The sequence below is a fragment of the Cololabis saira genome, chromosome 20, assembly GCF_033807715.1.
Source record: "Cololabis saira isolate AMF1-May2022 chromosome 20, fColSai1.1, whole genome shotgun sequence".
NCBI lineage: Eukaryota > Metazoa > Chordata > Actinopteri > Beloniformes > Belonidae > Cololabis > Cololabis saira.
In genome coordinates, this window is record NC_084606.1 from 27497807 (window position 1) to 27520995 (window position 23189).

General features: G+C 43.5%; 2 protein-coding genes across 3 annotated transcripts in view; one reads left to right on the forward strand and one right to left on the reverse strand.

Annotated features, from left to right (window-relative positions):
* LOC133420623 (leucine-rich repeat and fibronectin type-III domain-containing protein 4) overlaps positions 1-22814 on the reverse strand; it is a 34337-nt gene extending 11523 nt beyond the window's left edge. Inside the window, exons 1-7 of one of the 2 annotated variants that reach the window (XM_061710361.1) lie at positions 22697-22814; positions 20807-21596; positions 4476-5087; positions 4198-4360; positions 2954-3124; positions 1466-1627; positions 387-1121 (exon numbers count right to left, since the gene is read on the reverse strand). In XM_061710361.1, coding sequence (XP_061566345.1) covers positions 387-1121; positions 1466-1627; positions 2954-3124; positions 4198-4360; positions 4476-5061 — 1817 coding nt within the window. In that variant the 5' untranslated portion in view covers positions 5062-5087; positions 20807-21596; positions 22697-22814. The remainder of the gene's footprint in view (positions 1-386; positions 1122-1465; positions 1628-2953; positions 3125-4197; positions 4361-4475; positions 5088-20806; positions 21597-22696) is intronic. The other variant, XM_061710362.1, reaches the window with a different exon arrangement.
* LOC133419939 (pyruvate carboxylase, mitochondrial-like) overlaps positions 1-23189 on the forward strand; it is a 290321-nt gene that overhangs the window by 186027 nt on the left and 81105 nt on the right. The gene's annotated exons all lie outside the window — the stretch shown is intronic.

Genomic DNA, 23189 nt, shown 5'->3' on the forward strand with positions numbered 1-23189 from the left:
ACGCTGCACTTATTCATATGCACCAACTGTTCACCTGTAGGGTTTTAGTGTCGCGCTGTGACTCAAATAAATTATTAACAACCTTAGCCCCACCATCTCTTCATCTCTATTCCAGTCATCCTTCCCTTGAGCTATCCGCTTGTCCAAGCACAAGATGAACGGTTTTACAGCTGAAGAGTCAAGTTGTAATGGATAAATATTTTAGAGCTTTTGCATGACAACAGGTTTCACCTTTTTAAGGAGGATGGCAATGAGGGAAATGACCTGCAGTGGCAATAATGGATAACCTTCTGCCAAGTGTGTAATAGACTTTTAAGTAAACAATTCAAAGAAAGAGGCTTTCGTTCTTATATAGTGGTGCAAATGTACGATGGCGGTGGACTGACCTGTAGATGAGGGTCTCGTCAGCCGTGCAGTTGTACTGTATCTGATACATCCAGACCACGTAAGCTGCAGACAAACGTCCCAAATCCCATCGAACTTGAGCCGAGGTGGATGTCACTCCCTGTACTCCAACCCTTTTGCCTTGCTCCTCATCCCCTTCGTCATCCTCCATGCTCCCTCCATCAGCCCTCTCTCCATCCGAGACTTTCCCGCCGTCACTTTGATTGACATCTCCATCTCCTCTTTTCCCGTCCTCCATCTCTCCTCCGCGTCCTGCACCATTGTTAATCCCTCCGTTTTTTCCTGTGCTGATATCCGATGAACCAGGATCGGTCCGTAAAATCCCATTTGTCACACTGCTGCTGTTCTTGGTGTTGACGCTGTTTCCCCCAGCGTTTCCACTGACCCCACCCCGGTGAGGCAGTGGGATTATTTTCAGGTCTACCGTGGCGGTTGCTTCACCTGCTGCATTTATTGCAATACATGTATACGCCCCATCATCCCTGGCGACCGTTACCAAGATATCCAAGGTCCCATTACTGAAGGAACTGATTCGTGACGTGTTTGCAACGATGCGATCATCTGGAGAAACCCAGTGGATTATTGGCTCGGGGTCTCCGATGGCACGGCATTTTAGTGTGGCTCGTTGGCCCTCCAACACCCACAGCTTGTGGGTGTGACGGGTGATGAGAGGGGGCTCACAGGTAAACTCCTCCTCTGGAATCGACCAGAAATACCTGAGGAGAAACAGAACACGAGTCAACCAAACAGGAGTGGACATCGGATCCTCTTTGCTTCATAAAGTCCGTTTGGCATCATTGATTATGCACGTTAAACAAAAGATTATTGTGTTTTGCCAATCAAATCGAGGGTAAAGATGAGCAGTATTTGCAACGCTACCGTCTTAAAAACCTGACTGAGCAAAGCGTCATTAATTATAGGTGATAAAAGATGCTTATTTTACCTCAACATTAAAAGCCAAAAATTCTATATTAAGCACTTGCAAAACATTGATCTACCTGTAAAACTTTATGCAAAATCAACTTCAGCTATTAGAATAAGGAACAACCGAACAACTCACCTTCCAGCCAGGTGTGGAGGAGTGGCACACGTCTCCATATCGTCACCTCGGATAAGCCTCCTTAACCATAACAGCTCACAGTTGCAGTGGAGTGGGTTTCCTCCAAAGTTCAGGCTGATGACAGCGTTGTAGGGCGTGGGACTAATTGCACCCGTCTGAGACCTGACAGCAGGAGTGGGGAAGGAATAAGTCGTATTAATGTGGCGGTTTGACAGACCCGAAGCAACATCTCAGTTAAGTCCTGAGGTCTTAACTTAAATATTCTGTTCTTTTGAAATGTCATGTCTGTGACACAGTCTGTTACAATAACCTGTTTTATCCCAGCATGGGTCCACCTACATGTTGAGGGTTATTGTTTAGGAGTGACTGTGGAAAGATTGGGCTCTTAGAAAGCTCTTAGGCCAGTTTGAGGTCATTATCCTGCTTCCAGATCGACAGAGAACTTTTGTTCCTTTAAACTTGGCTTCAGCTGATCCGTAAACATTTTTATTTTTGTAAATGTATTCCTCTAGCAACTTGAGATAAAGCTATATCTCTATATATATATCTATAGCTATATCTCACAGTTGAGTGAAGATTTATCATCTTCTTTGTATATTGCTGAACGTCATTTCTTTATGAATAAGTGATTCAAAACATGCAAAGACGTCAGCACACCTCTAAGTTGTACAATAATAGCTATTTAATAACGGGGGTATACAGACATAAAACTGTGTAGTAATACAGTTTTATAGATAAAACTGAGTGGGTACATTTGAATCCCATTGTTATATTTTAAAAGGCTCGCCAGCACATGCAGCACACGAACAATTATAACAAAGAAGCGCCAGGAAATGAAGTATGAAGCACAGTTGAGAAATTATTCATTTAAGCGGTACTGTTGGAATTTAAATTCCAAGCTAAAGAAAAATGTGTAAAGTTTAAGGTGAGAAATCAAGGTGAAAGGAAATGAAATTATCGCAAATTGTTTTTGACATTTAACCTCAAATAAAACACTTAATTCACACGCAGAGCAGTAATTATCATACTACTTCGGACATGGACTGGAACATCTCAACCACACCACATGAAACTAAGAAATGAGACGACCTCAGCGGGTTTATATGTCTCTGTACGAGTTTACCAATGTTGGTGCCTTACAGGGCTCTCTGGGTTGGGCTGACTGACTGATCATTGTGGGTTCCCCCCTCGTTATCTGCCATTACTCCAGGAGTTGAAACGAAGCAAAGGTTCACTCTGACCTTACTTCTTTTACAGAACTAATCTGAAATTAATCCTTTATTTATTTCTATGTAACATGGCAAAAAGAAGCACAGATGTATGGTTCTGTCATGTTAGATCGATGTGATAAAGCGGCTTAAAGAGTACCGTTTACACCAGACAACCACTGGTTTCAAACTGCACTGGTTTCAGTGATGGTGTTGTCTGCTCAAGAATATCCCCTCTTATGATGCTCAAAATACCAAAAGGACAAATCTTAAGACTTACCTTGCAAAGAGTGGATCAGGGGGCAGTGTTCGGAGCCTGTTAGAAGTCATATCCAGCCGCGCCAGCTTATAAAGCTCTCCAAAGCATCCTTCTGCTATGTGGTCTATTAGGTTGTGGTCCAGGTTCAGCGTGTGCAGACTGGCCATGTTCTGAATGGATTCCCATGGTACCCTGTCAGAATCAAATGGGACATTATTTAGAGTGATTCCTGAGATCCATTAAGTAAACTCTGCTGAGATGGGTCATGTGTTCACTGCAGAGGGAATAAATGAGAAAACATTTCCTGAAAGAAATGGCAGCTGTGAAGACAGCTTCACACCTCAGATGTTAAATATCCCTCGCGAGTATATTGATACCGTCTAAGACAATAATGTGATTAAAGGATGAGAAGAAAGCTGTATGATCGGTCAAAGTTCACCCTTTATACTATGAGCCCTTGTGAAACTCCACAGAGAGTAGGAATAAGCAGAAACTAATTTATAGTGAAAGATGATAGCGAATGCTCAGTTTTTCTTCTTAATGCTGGTGGGGTTTTTTGTATTTTTTTGCGGTTGTAATGTAGTTTTCTTTTAAAACTCACTTTCAAAAGGGAATACTTTTAAAATAAGACATGAAGCTGAAATAGTTTTATATTAAAACACCTGCACTGTGTTTATCAAATTGTATGCTGAAGCACATCTATCAGGTGAGCCTCACACCTGGATGTAAACCCTGCCGAAGTGAGCACTAGAATCCTATAAACAGTTTTTAATTAAATGAATGTCTTTCAGTCTGGGGAACTCAAAACTTACTCCTCAATAACCTGCAAAGAGGCCGAAATTCATTGTATTATACGGCGCTATGAGCAGGAGGAAAGGGTACACAGATTGTAATTACTGTTCCGTCTGATTATTTGTTGGACGGAATAGAAATGATATAAAACTCTACATTGTCCAATGAAAGGAGAAAGCTAAATTTGAGAATGCGCTCAAGCGTGAATCACATACTTGAGCGAGTTCAAACACGTCTTCATCAGAACTTGAAATCAATGCCAAAGAAAATTAGAACCTCATCAAAATTGATTCAGTCTTTTCTGAGCTTTGTCTTCCAGCCTCAGCAGTTTGAGCCCGTTTCTGCTCACCGTCTTCGCTGACTCATGCTTGGTCATAAAGGCTGTTGGCATCGAGCCTCGAGGATTCGGGGGCCGGGTTGTGTGTCGGTAGCCTGCCAGATACGTTAGACGGTGGCCGTCCAAGAGAGTTTACCTTCTGAGGTTGTTGTAGGACATGTCCAGGTCCTCCAGTGTGAGCAGGAAGTCATCAAAAGCCTGGGTGGACACTTTGATCAGCTGGTTGTTGTTGATGATTAGGTGTTGGAGGTTGACCAAACCGGTAAGGTCCCTGGGTCCAAGTGCTGTCAGTCGGTTTCCTAGAACGGAAAGTGATGCCACCTTTTAGAATTGGTTTATCTTTTTTTTTTTTTTAATCAGTAAAAACAGTTGGCCGCTGTCTTAAAGACGGACTTGTGTCTTGTTGCTGCTCACCATCGAGATGCAGAGAGCGCAAACTCTCCAGGTCGGCGAAGGCCATTGGTCGAATTTGGTGGATGGTGTTTCTCGACAGAGTCAAGTCGACCAGTCCGCTCATGTTAACAAAGTCAATTCCGCCCACTTCGGTGATGAAGTTGTCGGCCAGTCGCAGCTCCACCGTGCGCCGGTCGACGTGTGGCGGGACGAAAAGGAGGCCCTTGTCGGCGCAGAGCGTGCTGAGGGACTCGGAGAGGTTTCGGCACACGCAGTGGAAGGGGCAGGCCGAGACCACGCCCCACGTCTCCCCCGCTCCAACCAGAGAGGGCAGCAGGCAGCATGTGACCAGCGTCAGCCAGTGAAAGACCGGGAAGGTGACGGACTCGGGGAGGGTCCTCTTCGTGGCCCTCGGGCAGGCACAGTGGAGGAGATGGGATGAGGGGGAGAAAGACGAGATGAGAAGAGGGGGAAGAAGAGAGAAGGAGAGGATGGACGGGAGGGAGAGGGAGGAAAAGGTGGAGCCCTCCGCTCCCTGTTGGGGGTGGAGATGCGTGCGGGGCAGGTGTGTTTGTCTGCAGGGATTGAGGGGTGGGGGGACAGGCATGGTAGAACGCCTAGCTATCCACAGACCTGGAGAGACGGAAAAAGTGAGAGAAAAATTGGATTTTAGTCTTTGACATTGATCTGGCAATGTTTTACAAGTTATGTCTGGAGTCTCTATCGGTGTCCGGTTAAGTCTTCCACCTACTCCGAGATAACAGCCGGAAATAAAGGCTTCTTCTGCACCAATGCCCACGTGGCTCTTCATAAAGTAGCATTGAAACTCCATATTCAAGACAGACAATGCAGGACGTGTACCGTACACCGAGATGCACACCCCTCTCCGATACTAGCTCACTGCTTAGCAACAACATCCCTTAAGGCTGAATACAGCCAGTCCCCATGGTAACGGTTACCTAGAAACCTGTAAGAAGGGATTAGACGAGTGTTATATCATAGGACCTTTTTATAAGACTCTGTGGGTCAGGGAAGCAAATTGGGTCGCAGGCCTATCATCCTCGATTCCACAGCAAGACTCTAAAGCGAAGCACAATGCAGCTCTCAGGATGCTCAGCAGGGTAAAGGGCACGCGGTGATCCCGCTGCACGTCTCAAACATGTTTTTGTTTCAAGCTGCCAGTAAACACACATTTCGAGTCCACATAGCAGTTCTATCAACTTTAATCCAGAGACATGGAGAATGGTGACGGTTGTGATGGAGATGACGTAGTAAACGTCTCTGGGAGGATCCAACTTTGAGCTATGTGGAACATGATGCTCGCTGATTAGGTATTGATACATGGTTTAAATCACTAATACTTTAAGTAACAACCGGGCAAAACTATCCATCATACCGACTTTTAGAGGTTGACACAAATTGCTACTTAAAAGCTTCCATTAGAGTCCAGCTTTGCTCGTTCTGCTTGAGACTAGGAAGACATTTACAAGAGCATCCCTCAAAATGAGGTGACTTCAGCATAAAGATCAACGTTTTGTTTCTGCTTGCTCGTATCTGCTCTCAAAATGTGAACCCTGCCGGTGGCCAGGCTGCAGTCTTCACTGTTGTTTGAAGAAACACACACTCACACACACACACACACACACACTGGAATATTAACAGACTATAATGGCTCAAGTCGCTGTTGCCTAGTTCTGCATTTTTGCTACTGTGCTTGAGATTGTTGAGTGCCTTTCGGTGTTCTGGGAAGAGTTGTGCATCTTGAAACAACATGCACTCGAGCTCAGTAATGATACCGCCGCTCGTTCTTTGCCTGGTGTCATCAGTTTGGGGAGAATACAGAGGGGAGGTGGTGCCCGGGGCGGGAGAAGGGCGTGTGTGTGGAAGGACAGAGTCACGAAAGCCCGCAGTGACAGCCGCTCTTCAGGGCAGGAGATGTGGGGAGCTGAAGCTCTTGTGGAGAGAGGCATGTTAAAATGTAAAAAAAATATCCTCCAGTAAAGTGAAATGCCACGGAAATAAATGTGCACACTTGGCAGCGGGCCCTGACTGACGCTCAGTACTTCAACTTCGCTTACGCTCACCGGTCACAGCTTCATGTACCCGCATGATGCCTGTGTCCTGCGTCTTCTTTCTCTGCACTTCTGAATTTACTCATTGACTTTTAGTCTGACTTGGTTTTCACTCAAACACCTGCTGTATCGTTTTCTTTCACTCTTCCGTAATTACCGCTTTGTTTCTCCTCCCTTTCTTCGTGAAAGCCCGCACATCCTTCTCTTTGTGTGGAGCCCACCTAGGTTTTCAACCCCCGGCTCCTGTTACTCCCTTCCTATACCTCTATCGGCCATTCTGGCGTCCTTATCGTGCCTTCGATCCGTCTTCGCTCACCCTCCATCCCATAAACCTTTGTGCCTCTGGCTGCACTGTAAATTTCCACATTTCCTTTCTTTGTCTCATTCCCTCCCTTTTTCTTTTTCGGCTCTGTTGTCTGCCCTTGAGGCAACCCGAGTACGACAATGTTATCAGTCACAGCTCTCCCCCATCATCTTCTCCCTCCTCCTCCACCCACTGTCTTTTTTCTCGTCTCTCCGTCTCTTGCTGACTCTGCCATTGACCTCCACGTCTCCTTACCTCTTCTGCTCCTGCTTTCGGTCTCACACTGAGCCCAAATACCCCAACTTCACATACTCTTAACTTCCTCACGCATCTCTCTTCCCCATCTACTTTTTCTTTGGATTTTCTTTCCCTCCCTCCCAATACCATCATTTTTCACACGTCTTCTTCGGTATTGCGGATTCAGTTTTCATCTGACACGTCTGCATCTTTCTTCCTTTATCTCGCTCTTCCTCTCTCGGGGTGGTCTCATTTTCATGTGCATTATTGAAGCTTTCTGATGTACATTCACACACAGAGTTGAATGTAGCCAATCCCTTGACTTCCTAATCAATCTCTGATCAATCTGATGCAGAGAGATAGAACTGCGTCCAACTCATTTCCACTCGCCCTTTTCCTCTTTACTTCCCTTTCAACTTCCTCCGCAATGCTGTTATTTAACATTATGTCTTAACTTCTAATTTTGCAGGGTTTTCAAAAACAGTTTTAAGTTTTAATGTTATTTAGTCATCAATGTTGATGCACCCTCTTATTAATTTCATTATGTAGATTCAGCATGTACAGTAGTTGAGTAGGTGTGTAGTTGAAGTGTATATTGGGGTTTTACACTTGGATAATAAAAAAATAAATTTGCAAGAGTTGTTTTATAGTGTAATACAGCCTGGGTTATATGATATATGCATCTCATGGATTTTGGCCATTAATTTTTGAGTTTATATAAGGGTTTAAAAGGAAGAAAAAACTTCGACCGGCAGATGATTGGTCCTTGTGATAAATAACTTGATTAAAGAACTTTAGAGCCAGTTTCTATGTCTCTACACTTCCCATCAAAGCTATCAGATAACATGAATAGACTGAAATGTTGCTGCTTCTGTATCATTGTGAATCTTATCTGTTTCAGTTTTTCTAATTCGTATGAACCCACGTCGGTAGCTGAAAATGCCGTTGCCTGCAGCTGTATTTATCTCTGGTGCTTTAAGGTTTTATATCAAACTTGTTGGGATTTTATCTTTCTCTCCCTTATCTTTGCATGCCTCTTTTCTGTGTTTTCCTGCTGCAACAGTAGAATTTTCCATCTTTAAATCAATAAATTCTCATCTAACACTATGCCCCATACAGCGCCAAGGTGCAGTGCTGTCCAAGCACTTTGTGTGCAGTGGGTGCAACTAAAATACACTTGAGCGGCCCAGTTTTTGGTGTCTTCTAACTATCCTGCTTATCTCACATGCACATGTGTCTCACTGTTTTGAATATTGACAGGGTTTTTTGCATTTACAAAGCTGCTATTCTTCAGTGTGCTGTTGAATTTGCCATGAGGCAGGAGCATGTAGCCGTGAGTCTACAAACGCACCATTTTTGTTTTACTCTCATGAAGCAGCAGCTACTAAATTATCCCTTTGATATCAAACCTGTCTCTCACTTTTTAATAGGGAAGGAAAGAATGATTACTAATTGAAAGGCTTCCCGTATAAGACTACATACAGTAAGATGAAAAGGGGTAAAAGAGAGGTCAGTGTTTGTATGGGCTTTTTGCTGCAAGGCATGTGCACTATATTTACATCCACAACTCCTTTTTTTGCTTCCACTTTTACCCTTTTCTATTTTAAGAAGTGTCTTGTTGCTCTACTCTGCATGAACCTTCAACCCTCAAGAGAGCAGCAAAAAGATGGGTGAAGAGAACTGCATAAAGTGAGAATAGGAACTAGGAACAGGAGCTAAAAGTGTAGGAGGAAACTCCGGTGTCGGAGCTCGTGTGTGCTGTCAGCCTGCACCTAATCTTACCCCAACTTCCAAAAATGTCTCTTTCAATGCCCACCTAGGCTCCAGCAAGCAGCAGCGGCTGTTTTTGGAGCAAATCCCAAGTAAAAACAACTAATACTTTAAAATTGCTAAATTTACATGAACTTTAACTTTCCAAATACAATTACGAGAACCGTTTTAGCTGTGACTTAAAGAAGTCTTTTTTTCAGAAGTTGACACAATTTCCTGAAAACATCATGAAATTTTCTTTTCTTTTCTTTTTTTAAAGTACCTCATAAAATATAAATATGGCTTTTTTTGGGGGGTCGATTTAAGATGTGGATGTGTATAATGTGATTCAGATAGGGGTCTGTGATGTCACAGTGACCTCTAAACATGGGTGGCTCTGAATGTCACATTCAAATTTAAAACTAATCTTAATCCCAACCCAGGAGACATCTGGAAAACTGTATTTGTCTTCTTTTTTTTCTTTTGTAGATTCTTGCACACTTGAGACACCGGAATCAGCGCTCATGAGGGCTTTTTTCCCTCCATTATGCATCTGCAAGTTTAATTGCATTGCACATTGGACACTTTGTGTGCGTGAATGTTTTATTTCCTTGTTTTTCTCAGTTGTTTATTATTTGTAGATCGTTATAAATGTCAACCCTCTCAAAAATGCCAGACGCAATTAATGATGCGTTCCTGCGCATGGGCTTACAGTACATATTTACAGATCTGCATATAGACTTTTTTTTTTTCTCTGTCCGTTGTGGCGCCCACAAAATGCCATTAGCTCATAATCGACTTAAATCGACTTAGGGAGTGTTGCACTGTTTATAAACAAGGGGATTTGTATTAGCTCTCAAAAGCCACTTATCACGAGCACAGTAATCCACAGATGTGATTGGGTTGTGAATTGCTGCACTGCAAGGCTTAGGTCAGCAAATCGCTGATAGGCAAACATCACAAAGTCCTGAAGAGGTTCATGTTTGACTAAAAGTTTGGGAAGCTGAAAGTAGAAATTACTTTTTTCTTTTCTTTTTTTGGGGGGATCAATATGCGTAGGGCTCTGGTACTATAATGTTGAAATACCCCAAACTGTACCGGCACAAATGTAGGGGTCAAACACCGAGGCAGCCTTTCACACATTTTCAGTTCATTCCAATCACACTAAGGCTTTGCAGAATGTGCTCTCACTCGTAATCCAGGCACTTGATATCAGGTGAGCGCTCACATCCCGAAACAACCACTAGCATACCAAAACAGTCTTCCCACACAGTCATAATTATAGGGAGGCCGACACACAGTCTCTCTCTGTCTCTCTCTCCCTCTCTCGACAAGAAACAAAAGAACGCCCACTTAGCCTCTTCTTGCAGCTGTCGTGTGTACTGTAAGCCCACTCATCCTTTTGATACTATTGCTCCTCTGTTGAATTGTCCTTTTTAGTAATCCAGAGTATATAGCACAGGGGATGGGGGGTAAAAATTGGATATGGCAACATTCTGCAAATGCAAGAGATCTTAATGGTATGAAATAGAGCGAAGGAGGAAAGACAAAGAAAATGGGAGAGGAGTGCATAAAATGGACGAAGGAAAGAGAGCAGGACTGAGGGAAAGCAAAGCATTTGTGTAAATAGCTGTGGTAGAGTGAAACAGAAGGACGAAAAGAGTAGGAGTTTGAGGAAGATGGGAGGAAAGAGGGATGAAGAGTCAGCGTGTATGAATGTGTCGTTAAGCGAATGGGCAGAGAAATATGTAAAGGCGATAAATGGGTGAAGGCCGTTATCAATCACTGTCACAGAGAGATGGGAGAAGGAAGACTGGATTTGATTAGGGAAAGGGAGAGCTGTGTTAAAAATGACTAAGGAGTCACAATCATGATGGTGGAAGAGCCGAAGACAGCAGAAGGGAAAGGGGACGCATGGTTGACGGATGAGAGGAAAAAGTGATAAGTTAGAGTGGGAGGATGAAAGATGTTACTGGCCAAAAAATGTCAGTGAAGGCTGGGGTAAGCAAAACTCTGGCTAAATTAAAATCATAAAACACCAGCCCTTTCCTCCTCACCTGTCCTCTCCTTCTGTATTTAGCCCTTCCCTCTGGACACGACCGTATGTACACGCTTCAAATACACTTTAGAAAAAGGTCAGCATCGACTGGACTTGAAGCCCAGTCTCCTGAATCGGAGTGCTCTGTTTAACTCAGTCATCCACCACACAATGTTTGCAGTACCTTGATTGCTGTAGTAGATTCACACCTAATCTACTCTGAATAAACCTCACCGGTCAAGATCAGGGGGCTGTCAGGGGTTACAGCTTCTAAAAACCTCTTATTAGGGCCACTCTTATTAAATTAGAATTAAATGACATTCTGGATCTTTTTTTAAACCCTTAACCAGAATGATTAACTGATGGTGAGACAAGACTACACAAAGAAAGATGTGCTTTTTTTCAAATTGAATGTGAAATAGGCTACAAATATACAGGTACAAACCAAGTCTGCAGTGTAAAAGGTTTGTTTGGTAAATACTAGTCTGTGAAGTGTTTACACTTGACAGGTTTAGTCAAATGTAAGGGTGCACTTGCTACGCCCAAGTCTGGTTTGTTTGGCCTGGTCTCTGGCGCGGTACAGCTGCACATGTATGTGGAAGAGGACACATATGCAACATACAGATTCCATGACACGTAGATGTAACAGGAACAGATGTAACATAGTGACAAATGCAAAGATGTGAGAGGTTTGCATTGATTGAAGTGTGTAGCACTGCAATCATATTTTCTGTACTGTAATCCACTGTGTTGAATCTTATAAGGCGTCTGCTTCAGGTAAACAAAAAGGCTCTTAATGTAAAAACCAGCAATTGTGCTAAAGCAGGATTAAGACAGTGGGAAGGAACACCCAATCATGCTTGAGCACGACACATTACAGCTTGGCTACTGTGAGTGTGCCTTGCAAACAAACTCTGGTGGGATTTCTCAATTTCAAAAAAGCGCGAACGCAGTCATTGCCAAGAAGCACACTAAGGTCCTTTTTTGAAAAGTAGATTCTCAGTCCACTTTGAAACCAATGTGGGTTCTTTTTAAATCTGAACTCAACTCAAACCTAAGAAATACAAATTATACAATATAATTTTAAACTTTTCATCCTTCTCTCTAAGTATAGACATAGTACTTTTTTTCCCTTTCTCTAGTGGGGCTAACGGCTATCACCGACTTACTGCAATAAGGTAATAGTCTTAACAGTTTTTTAGTTTTTTCTCAGCAGCAGATAAGTAAGCTCTATAGTTTGCCTTATTTTTGGGTGTCCCTTTTTTAAAATTTAAAGTAAAGACCTTAAAATCCATCCTCTGCACTAGGCTGACTCACTGATCTGGCATCGTGACATCGTGGCAACTTCAGAAATGTAGGTTGAATGAGCACAGCTGGAGGAGTGATTTTCTTTCAGCACCATGGACAGTGCTGGCACCATTATCAATCTGTTCAATGCTGGAATATTTACCATTGGCAGTGCTTTCCCCCCAGATGTGTGTATGCATTTCTAGTGATTGTTTGGAGAAAAGCAAACATCCACTCACACAAATGAAAATGAATTCAGCACCATACTGAAGCTGGAGGCTGTAAAGAGTTGACATTCTGACAGGCAAAGCAAGTGTTGCACAGAAAGGTTAGGCAAAAACAGATGTTACTGATGAAAAATGTCCTCATATGAGGGCTTTATCTCATTGTTTCTATTTGGCCTGTCACTGAAGTACATTTTTAGTGGGAAGTGTGGAAATCAGCTTTCAGGGGCAATGTAGCCTCCTAGAGTTTTTGGTAAGTCTGAGCTTTGTGAAAATGAACAAAACATGTAAAAGTCAATCATTAAATGCCTTAAAGGGATTTTTTTCACTCTTTAAAGTTATCCGTTTCCTTCTGCTATATAGAATAAGTGCACTGAGACGTAGGAGTAAAATAAATTAAAGGGGCAAAATGTAGAGAATTGAAGCGTGTTTTCTTTAAGAGGGCTGCAGTTCCCTCACAGCAGGGATCCACCGTACGCTTTTTTTGTTGTCGTTGTTCCTGAAAACCTCCACTCAGCTAATTCCTCCAAAATAAGTTTGTTTCTTACATGGTTTGCTTGTGTTTGTTTATATGGAAGATTAAGTTCCACTAAATCCCATTGGATGGCATCCTATTTGGAAGATTTTGATGATTGTTTCTTTTCTTGGAACTACTGTATGCAGGGAGATTTTTTAAATGTTTATTTTTCTGCCCCATCTATTTTAAATTGTGAATCACTTCAAGATTTGAAAGCCCCTGAAAGAACTTAATTTTCAATCTGTGCTTATTTTACAGCTCTTGGGAGAAGACTATAAGGACATTTGTTCTGATGGTTTTATTGAGCTGTCTCAAGACACGTTTGGCTGTTTTATTTAAGGAACCTGAGCGTTTGATCAGCTTGATTGTAGTGTTGTACAGTGCTTTATGCAGAAGCGCCTTATCCAAAGGAAATTTCTTTAACATGTCTATGATCTGTAAACATGGCGACACTTGAGAGAAAGCAAATCACTCTGTTTGTTCTCTGCTCTTACTATCTGTCTGGACTGAAAGCAAAATATCGGTGGAGGCTTTGAGGTCTGGCGTCTTTGAATGCTTTGCAATGATGGCTAACCCAGTCCTTAATATCATATTACCAAGTTTGAAAAGGCATGCAAGTTTAAATGCTACCTGCAGTTTTTTTCAAGTATGTTGTTTGAGATACCGCACCCATATCTGTTTGTACGAAATACTGGACCGTAAAAAGAAAAAAAAAAGGTACTCTGAATACAAGGAAGAAAATAACCCCCCTCTCGGATTTACCACAGGCTGGGAATCGGTGAACCTTGGAGACACTGCAGAAGAAATTCTAAACCAGTGAACCATACTATTAAGTGGACCTTGCTCTTTTCTCTCTTATGAGTTGAGCTGAATGTTTTCAGACAAACTCAAAGATCACATCTGTGGCCCCTGATTCAATGTCAATTTGTCTGAAATCATTTGACAACTCAGAAGTCCCCTGTGTTTGTGTAAATGAAGAGAATATCAAGCATAAGTTTTCATTTAAATTCAATCTGTATCAATTTCACCGAACAGATTAACTGCAGCCAACAGAACGCTCTGGATTTCCCCAATTGCTTCTTACTTGCATTTTTTTGATTTTTAAATGAATCACCACAGGCATTCATTAGCATGAGGATAAACATATTAACCATTTAAAAAAAAAAAAAAAAAAATCCCAGTAAACAACCCAAGGTTTTAGATGATGCAAACACATCCCATCAACTTAATGAACAAATAGCTCTAAAAGTATTTTTTCTCTCGCACTCGTCTCTGTGTTAACATTTACACCCTTAGATGGATGGCGGCTAATATCCCACTCCTCCCTGAAATGTTGTAATTTTGTTTCCTTCTCTTGAAAAGCCTGCACGGCAACAGCTTGGGGATTCTGTTTCCTGGGAGGTAAATTGAATTGGCAGCCGCAGTGACAGTGATTTTCTTTGGCACTTTCAGTAGCACAGCAGGGCAGGGAGGGGTACAGTCATGATCTGTTACCAAACTCATTTGAATATTTAAGTGTATCCATTAGCTGAAATGAAATAACTTACGGAACAGTGTTGAAGTGTGCCAGTACCGGCTGTTTAATGCTCTTATTTAGAGGAAAGGTTGTTTTTCTCTTGCAAAGCTTCAGTGTTGCTCAGACTTGAACACTTTAACTGCTCTGCACATTTATATTGTTGGTGAATAGTAAGTAGAAGTGTTTTCCTTCTATACATCTGTATCAGTCATACAGATGGTTGTAGCTGAAATCACAGACAGCTGAGAAAATGGCAAACATAAGTGCTGAAAGCAGCTCTGTCACACTGCTGTACCCTGAATTACTTAATTATTTTTTTGTTGGAGAGAGAGAGGATCTTTCATTGGTAGATATGTCACATTGCTACCACAGATGCAGCTCAGTACCGTTTTGCAGTGATTTTACTCCATATGGCAGTAAAATAGTTGCATCTGGTTAAATCGCACACTAGTTCAAGATGAAAGACGATGACAGACATCCTGTAATTAATAGCTGACGGTTTTTGTCGTTGCTTTATGCTCATCCGTTAGTGAAGATGCCGTATTGTTATATTGGAGAAAAATGACGTTTGGTAGAGTGTGATTACTACCCTCACTTTACATGTAAGCGTGTTTTTTGAGAACGGAAATATTCCATTCATTAAATTACACAGACATAATAAAAGCAGAAGCGAGAGAATTGATTAAAGGTGCAATCAAAGTAATTTATCAGAGAACTTCCCCGAATGTTGGCAAGCTATCGGGCTTGAAACAGAAGTGTCAGAACTCAAGTAGCAGAGGTTTGAGATGCTGTATATTAACTTGAGCTCCATTATTACCACTCTTTTTAAAAAAAAAAACATCAAAAGCTCTCACCAGAGTACAACTGTTATTAGTGTGTCAAGGAAATTAAATTACATGTAACAAGTTGTTGGATTGCTATCTCAGAACTGCTGTCAGGGTACAGCTTCATGCTGTTTACCAGAGCTTTGAGGGAACGTGAACAACGGATTACGTTTAAATCTGCATGTTATTACAGTTAAACTGATATTATTTCGGGTTTCAAGTACCATGACTCGTTGTGTGTTTACCATTAAGCCTGGCAATATGCTGCTTATTTTTATTGTCAATCATATTTGTCAATGATGTGGATCCCAGGGAACGGTTAGCACTTGTATCTTTTCAACATTAAGGTCTAAATAAAAGCTGCAAGACGACACCACCTACTTAGCAGTGGGTGTAGTGAATCGAGCATTTCAGTGATGTCCTGTGGTCTTTCATTGTTTTGTTCTCAAGTAATTTATACGAGTTGATTCTGCTGTTTGCTAGGCTTTCACTGAGAAAAACAGTAAAGAACAGCAGGGTCTCCAGTCATTAAGTTGAGTTTGATTCAGTACAGGAAGTGTTAAGTCTGTAACCATACTTGTTTACGTTGATAAGTCCATTTAATTATGAGCATCTGTAAATGTTTACTCAACACTCCCAGGATTGTCAGGAGCAGGCAGGATCACTCATATTAACGCCGATTGTCAGGACAGGATACATACTTTGTGGAAATGACCAAATGAAACTCTCAGGTGTAACACAACTGTTTGTGCTCGTCTCTGAGTCATCCAGTTATCTCCGACCTCATCGACACAGATCCGATGAGCATTATCCAATTTTCCCATCTTCATCTCCACCACCAAACTTGACACCATGCTGCATTTGCTGAACATCTGAAGTGGGTGGTACAGAGCTGCAATGCTGATTTTTAAGAGGCACACCCCACACGGTGGGTGGTGGAGTGGAGTTGAATGGCTCACTCCACCTCCTCAAACCAGCTGCTGTGATAACAAGTGTAAAAAGTGAAATTTGAATGTTGTTAAAATGACTTCGCCCCCCCCCCCCCCCATTTCATGCAGCTCTTAATCACCACTATTTATAAAACGGAGGGATATCAAGAGATGTTTCCATTTTGTTGAGACCTATTATGTATTTAATAAGAGATCAACCTGAGCTATAATGAAGCACAATTTTAACAGTAGCTCAATCCAAAAAGGTTTTTATCCCGCAGTGTGGAGCATTAATAACCAAAACAATGCTGCACAGCGATGACTCTGCAGGGGTAACTGTTTCCTCTTGAGTCTTTTCTTTGTATTGTTTTTTGTTTTTATTTTCTGCGTCTTATATTGAAATGCTCAGCAGTGCAGAGACGGCCACAAACACTAAGAGACTCAGACTTGAAGTGTTATGGAGCAAGTACAAACTGGTTACTTCTGACAGTCCTCACCCCCGCTGTACGCTACACCTTGATTCACTTGAGCGGTTGCAAACCTGCACATCTGTCGGCAGTCTTTGGAAATGCAGACAAGCACATGCAAGTTTGCAAACAAAGTCTTTGTGTTTGCAGATAAGCTGTTCGATTGAAGCTCCGTCTTCTCCCATTATTGTGTCTATCACCTTTATCTCTTAAAATCAATAAATAATGAAGAACTAATGCATGAAAAATATCAGTTGTTGCAGCCGACAGATTTAGGGCGCGTTTGATTTGTCTTGCTGTGGCATCCTGCTGGAACATTCAGCACACATTTATCAAGCACAAACACCAAACAGCTCAGGCTCTGGAAATTTATTGGGACATTTTTCACCCCATTCGCTTTTTTTACAGACTGAGAAGTCAAGGAACTTTAAAATGGATTCATTACATCTTGTATTCTTTGGTTTGTTTGAAGGAAAGTTGTGATGGGATTGGATACATCAAAGTTTGGTGTGTTTGTGTGTGTGTAAACCCATCCCCCTCCCTCTCAAAAGGGATTTTAGAGAATTGTGATAAGAAAGTTAGCTGGATGGGTAAACTTTCATTTTATTAGCCATCCTCGGCTTATTTTTCCTGAACCCGATGTTCAAATTGAGTTTCATAGATTTTCATTAGGATTCTCCAGAACATGTGATCATCTTTCACAGGTAATTGTGCAACTTGGGTATCATAATTTGTGAAGCTCTCACTAAAGGCTCATGAGAGAAATGTTTAGCCATTTCATAAATGTTCAGGTAGCTCGACCTCCATCTATTATTCCTCTTCCCTTTCCTCCCCGTCCCTCACCATCCTCTCCCAGTCTTTCATCCCTGTGTCGCTCAGTAATTCCCCCGGTGCTCCACTCTCACTTTACCACTTTGTTCTCCACCCCTGTTTCTCCCGTACCCCCCCCCCCCTCCCAAACCAATGCACCGCCTGTCTTTAGTGGTTGCCGTGGTTACAGTTTGTTCTGCTCATCAAGCGCCTGCTGTGCCTAAACAGTCTGTCAACAGTTTAATTACTCATCCTTTCATCCGTCCTCCCTCACTTCTGTACCTCACACTCGCTTGTTGCTTCAACCAGAGAGAGTCTCGGTGTCAAGCTTGTTGCTTTCATCATTCTCCTCTTTTACTCCTCTACCTCATTCCATCCTTTTTACCACTTTTTCATCATGGCACCCCCCCTTTAATTTTTCCCCTCTGTCTTAATAGCAGTCTAATTACTCAACCACTTAATGTTCATTGACATCAGTTTTATTCCATTCATTCATCAATCCCCCCCCCCCCCCCATCCTGTTTCTCTCCTCGTTGCTTTATTAGTGTAGTTTCTCTTTTCAGACATTATTCTTTTATTCCCTTATCCCAGCTCTCTCTTATCAACCCCGTCTCAAGTGTCATCTACCGAGTTTTCATTTGTCATTACTCGCTCCCCCTATGTCCTTTGAGTGTTCCTGCCTATCTTAAACAGTCGGTGTAATGACTCCTCTTCATCACGCTCTTTCCATACCTCTGTCCCTCATCCACCACTCCGTCCCTTGTTGACAGTGGCCTTGTTTCATCCTCTGATCCTCGGCTAATCTTCAACAGCCCGACTCTTCACATCCCCCTCATTTGTCAATCACCCATGTCCCCCTTCATCCATCACCTGCTGTCCTCCTGACGCGCACCGTCTTTCCTCCCATAGTTTCAAATCTCCCTCTTCTTTGGTTGAAAACTGGTTACATAAAGAATGAAGTCAAATTATTCTTCTACGTTCATCTGTTTCGCGTAATTATCCATAATGTCTGCCCCTATCGCATTCGACCACTATTTTTGGATAATTTGATCAACTCGTCCCTCCTTAATTTGAGCCGTTTAGCTGTTAATCTATCTGCTCTTCTCCTCTCAGAACTGAACAGCCGTAGCAAAGCTCTCATGTGTGTTGATGCAGTGTGCATGAGACTCTGCAAACATTTGGCTTGTGAACTGAGAACATGTTTGCAGTCATCGGTCTTTGTAGTAGTGAACCAGCTGAGTCTTAAATCAGAAGCCAGCTACGTATCACACTCCAGTGCATGTTGCGTTGCAGCCATTCATGGCCTGAACCGCCTGCCACCGTATGGGAGCTGCTTCTGCCTACCCAACAGCTACACTGCACCATCACACCACCAGAGCTGTTTAAACTGGCTGATTATGTGATCATGTCTGCTTGTGATCATCTTTGCAAAACATTAGCTGACCAACTTTTTTTTATCTACTTCAATAAACCATCGATTGACAAGCCTTCTTTTCTATAAAGCCTCTGTTCATGTGCCAGTCTGTTTATTTTGGCCTTGCTGCAATGTAGAACAGTGGGTCTCCCATCTGTTCGTCTTCTCTTACCGGAGCCTGAGAGTGATGGACACCCTCGGTAACAATGAGCCGCACACTGCATGAACAAGCTAATTCAGAAAACCATTCTCTTGTTGCGCCTTTTTGTTGAACCAGGAGACACTCTACCTGCTCTGTATTCTTGATGCACACACTGTTTGGAGGAAAAAAAAAGCCAATAATAGAATTTTGATTTGCTTAATGGAAATCCAAAGGCGTCTTTGTTACACTTGAAAAGATTAGCACTCTTTCAGAGTTGAGTTCAAAGCCTGAGTCAAAACTGCTGTAAATGATCAACTGAGCAAACAGTTAGCCTCGTCTCGCTTATTCACAAAAGTTGTTGATCATAAAAATAACTCAGACCGACGTGTCTTAATTTAGATGGAATCTTCTTTTGTTTCTAGGGTAATTACTTCTTTTTAGGTAGACGGAGTTGTACGTCTTAATTGGCACATGTACTACATGGAGAAGCCCCTCGGTGCACCGAATTCCCCTCGTAGCGTTCTCTCTAAATAGCTCATTACTGGTGTTAGTGATCTTTAGCAGACTTTTTGGGGTCATGCAGGACTAATTGTAGCCAGTGGTACGGCGAGAGGAAACGTACTGATGGCCATCTGTCATCTTTAATTATTTCTTTCATCGTCTATCTTTGTTTTCCTTTATATCAAATCGGTTTTTAAATCATGGTAGCCTGCATGTGCCCCCAGTTAACATTCATGATCTTGTCATTTGTACCAACTGTCACTCTTTCCTCTGTGCTTCCCCAACCCTTCACCCTGATCCCTCCAGTTTTTGTTCACCTCCCTTCATCATTTCACTCTTCTCTCTTCCCTCATTTCGTTCATTCATCTTTCTTTTCACATGGAGCTCCAATTGCTCGTCCTCCTGCGAGCCTTTCATCTGCCTCGTTTTTGCCTTCAGTCCCCATCACTGTCTTCCGCCACCCCTCCCTTCCCCTTTCTCATCTTCCTGCACCAGCCTTTGCCCCCCCCCCCCCCCCTCCCAATCTCCATTTCTTTCTCATCACCCTCTTATCCTCTTCTATCCAGTCAGTCTGATCTCATGTGTCAGTGTGCCAAAACTGTTTGTGTTTGTGCTTGTGTCTGTGCTTGTGTCTGTGCTTGTGTCTGTGCGCGCACCCAGACGCAGCTTACGTAAAAAGCCTGAAATGAATGGAGGTTAGGACAGTGCTCTGCAGCCGGCGCTGCTGCTGCTGCTGCTGCTGCTGCTGCCGCCACCTCGGCGCGCACACAATCTGACAATGATGCGCACACAACACGCCAGGTGAGATTACATTAAGGCTGGGCGATGAAAGCCGAGCTGAGGCGCACCTAGTGAGTAATCTGATACAGGACAGCTGGCTCTGACACGCACAGAAAGTGACATGAATCTGGGCTCGCTGGAGGTATGCAGAGTGGGAAACAGAGGTGTGTGGGGATTAAAATGGACCGATGAGAGAAGCTCACAGCCAGCCGGGCCATATGGGAGATTTGGACCTGTGTGTGTGTGTGTTCCAGTCTGTGTGTACTCTGATATCTGCCTCCTATGTTTTTTTTGTTTTATTTTTGCCGTGAATGCACATCTGTTCATTATTCACAGTTCTGAATGTGTCTGAGTGAGGAAAGAGAGCACTGCGTTCCCAGTCCAGTGAGTGCTTGTGCTCACCGCAGTGATGTACTCAATGATTCAGCACGAGAGAGCTAACCATGCAGACATAAATTTGCCTCTGCTGGCCCAACATATATAATGTGTGTGTGTGTGTGTGTGTATGCTGAAGTGCGTTTTCAAACTGCATAGACATTACCTTTTCCGTCTGTGCGCCTCTATAATCCGAATCAGCTCCACATGTTATCCAGGTTTAAGTGTGTGTGTGAGTGTGTGTGTCAGAGTTTAGCACAGATCTCGCCCCAGGTGCTTCTGCTTATGTCAGGCCAGCGCGGGGCCAGGCTGGTTGTGCTTTAATGCTGGGACCTGTCCTCACTTCCCTCCGCACTCACGCCGTCCTGCTCACATCAAAAGGAGGCGGATGTAGGTCAGCGTGAGGCAACCGAAGAGTTGAAGAAAATTCCAATCCCCACAATATCCTCTTAGGCTTTTATTGATCAAGGGAACCTGCGAAATCCTGAATTACTCGCTCAATCCCGGCCTGGTATATCCGAAACTGGGGAAAAAAGATCCAAGAATCCACTGTGCTTAAAATCCGATTTGTGGCGTCTTCGTACGATTTCATCACGGCTTTGTTGGACTATTCTGTCTCTCAAGCAGCCAGTCGATGCACCGGTCTCCCGCCTCGTCCTCCCCCACTACCCTTCCTTCACTCCTCTTCTGGCTTTTGTTTTTTTGTGCCTCTACTAACTCGGCTCTTATTCAGACATCAGGCTTGCTGACTTTCTCTCCCATTTCATTATTCTTTTATGTATTCACTGTCTTCCCTCAGCCCTCTTTCTTCCCCCTACTCCCCGGAGTGATTTTCAGTCTGCTCGCTGTGATCCATGTTTGTTCTCCCGCGCTGAATTAGTCGGTTTTGTGACCTTGGGAGGGAAGTCTATTGAAGGAGGTTTGGCGGTCAGCTGGACGAGGGGATTTGTGGAAACCTGAAACGAGATGTGAAGTGTGACAATGCTGAACTGCTCCCAGCGAGCGTGTGCTCTGCTAAACACCCTGCATTCACATTAATCACTCTGTTTTTTCTCCTCCACACCCAGCTGATCTGCTACTCCCCTCCAACCTCTACTCTCATCCCTGTTTCCACATCCCCTCCTGTCGATCACTCATGGCCCCACCCTGTCTTCCCCTCATTTATTTTTTTTTCCCGTCCTCCACCCTTCCTCACTCCCTCTCACCTGTCTGTCAAACAGAATCAATAGCTGTGAGACCTTAACACTTCCCAGCAGGCTGCATTGGCTTATTGTTGAACAAACACACTCTGGAGTACGCACGCACGCACACACACACACACGCACACACACGCGCGCGCTCGATCGTGCAACACCTTCACACATGCACACACCTCCACGGTCGCCGCTGCCACACGCACATCCAGTAAGTGGTCGTGCAGTGATACTTTACTGCAAGCTCGCACAGCCTCTGCATCTCTCTACCTCCCTTGCTCTTCCTTCAACCCCCCCCCCCCCCCACACACACACACACACACACACACACACGCAGCCTAATAAAACAACTGGGCTATTGATCACCGTCATGAATGTCGGACAGTTTAAAAGCCTCCCCCACCCCCCCCCAAACACTGCTTTGCAGCCTGTCACTCAAACTCCAGAAGCCGACACCCGGTGGGGGGGGATGGGGGGATTGTCGGGGGGGGCAAGAAGAAGAAGAAATAATTTTGCTGCTCCAAGGCGATGCTCTGTGCCTGTTTAGGAGTGTGTGTGTGCATCACTGCGGCAGCTACATACGTGTAGTTTCTCAGCTCCGAACTGAAGAAGCCTTGACATGTTCTTCCATCCGTCCCCCCTCTTCCCCCTCATCCCCTCTCATCACTTTCTACTCGATTGTCCCAATATGGATATTTAATCGTTTTCTAAGTCTGCTTGCCATTCTTTTATCCTTGTGACATGACCCCCCCCTCCTCGCCTCCGCCACCACCACCTTTTTTTTTTTCTTTTCTCTCTTTCGCTCTCTTTTTTTCCCTCTTTTGCCCCCCTCCTGAGCTGGAAGAAAAGGTGGAATTACTAACCTTGTTTTCCGGATCATTCCACCACGACTCCCGGAGCACTCACATCCCTCCGTCTCCGCAGCTCTCGCTCTTTCTCGGCTCCGCGGAAAAAACACCCATCGCTCCCTCTCTCCCTCTCTTTCCTCTCTGTCTCTGTCTATCCCCCGCTCCCTCCCCTCCCCGGTTGGTCGTCCCTCCGCTCGGTCTCGACAGCTGCAGCGCTCTGTCTGCCTCCACTGTCGCTCCTCGGTCAGGCTGTAGGCTGATTGAAATTTAAGTCATGTTAATCCCACAGAACAGGTACTGAATGAAGGAGGGGACAAAGAACGGAAAACAAGAGTGCAGGGAGGAAGATGAGTTGTATTTTCATGAATCAGATTCCTTCAAGGATTTTTTTTTTTTGTATCATAATTTACATCTGCCTCTGATCCACGTTCCTTTATTTATCCATCGATCCGTATTTTCATCCTCTTGCAAGTTGTTTTCCGTTGTTGGCTGTCTTCATGCTTCGTCC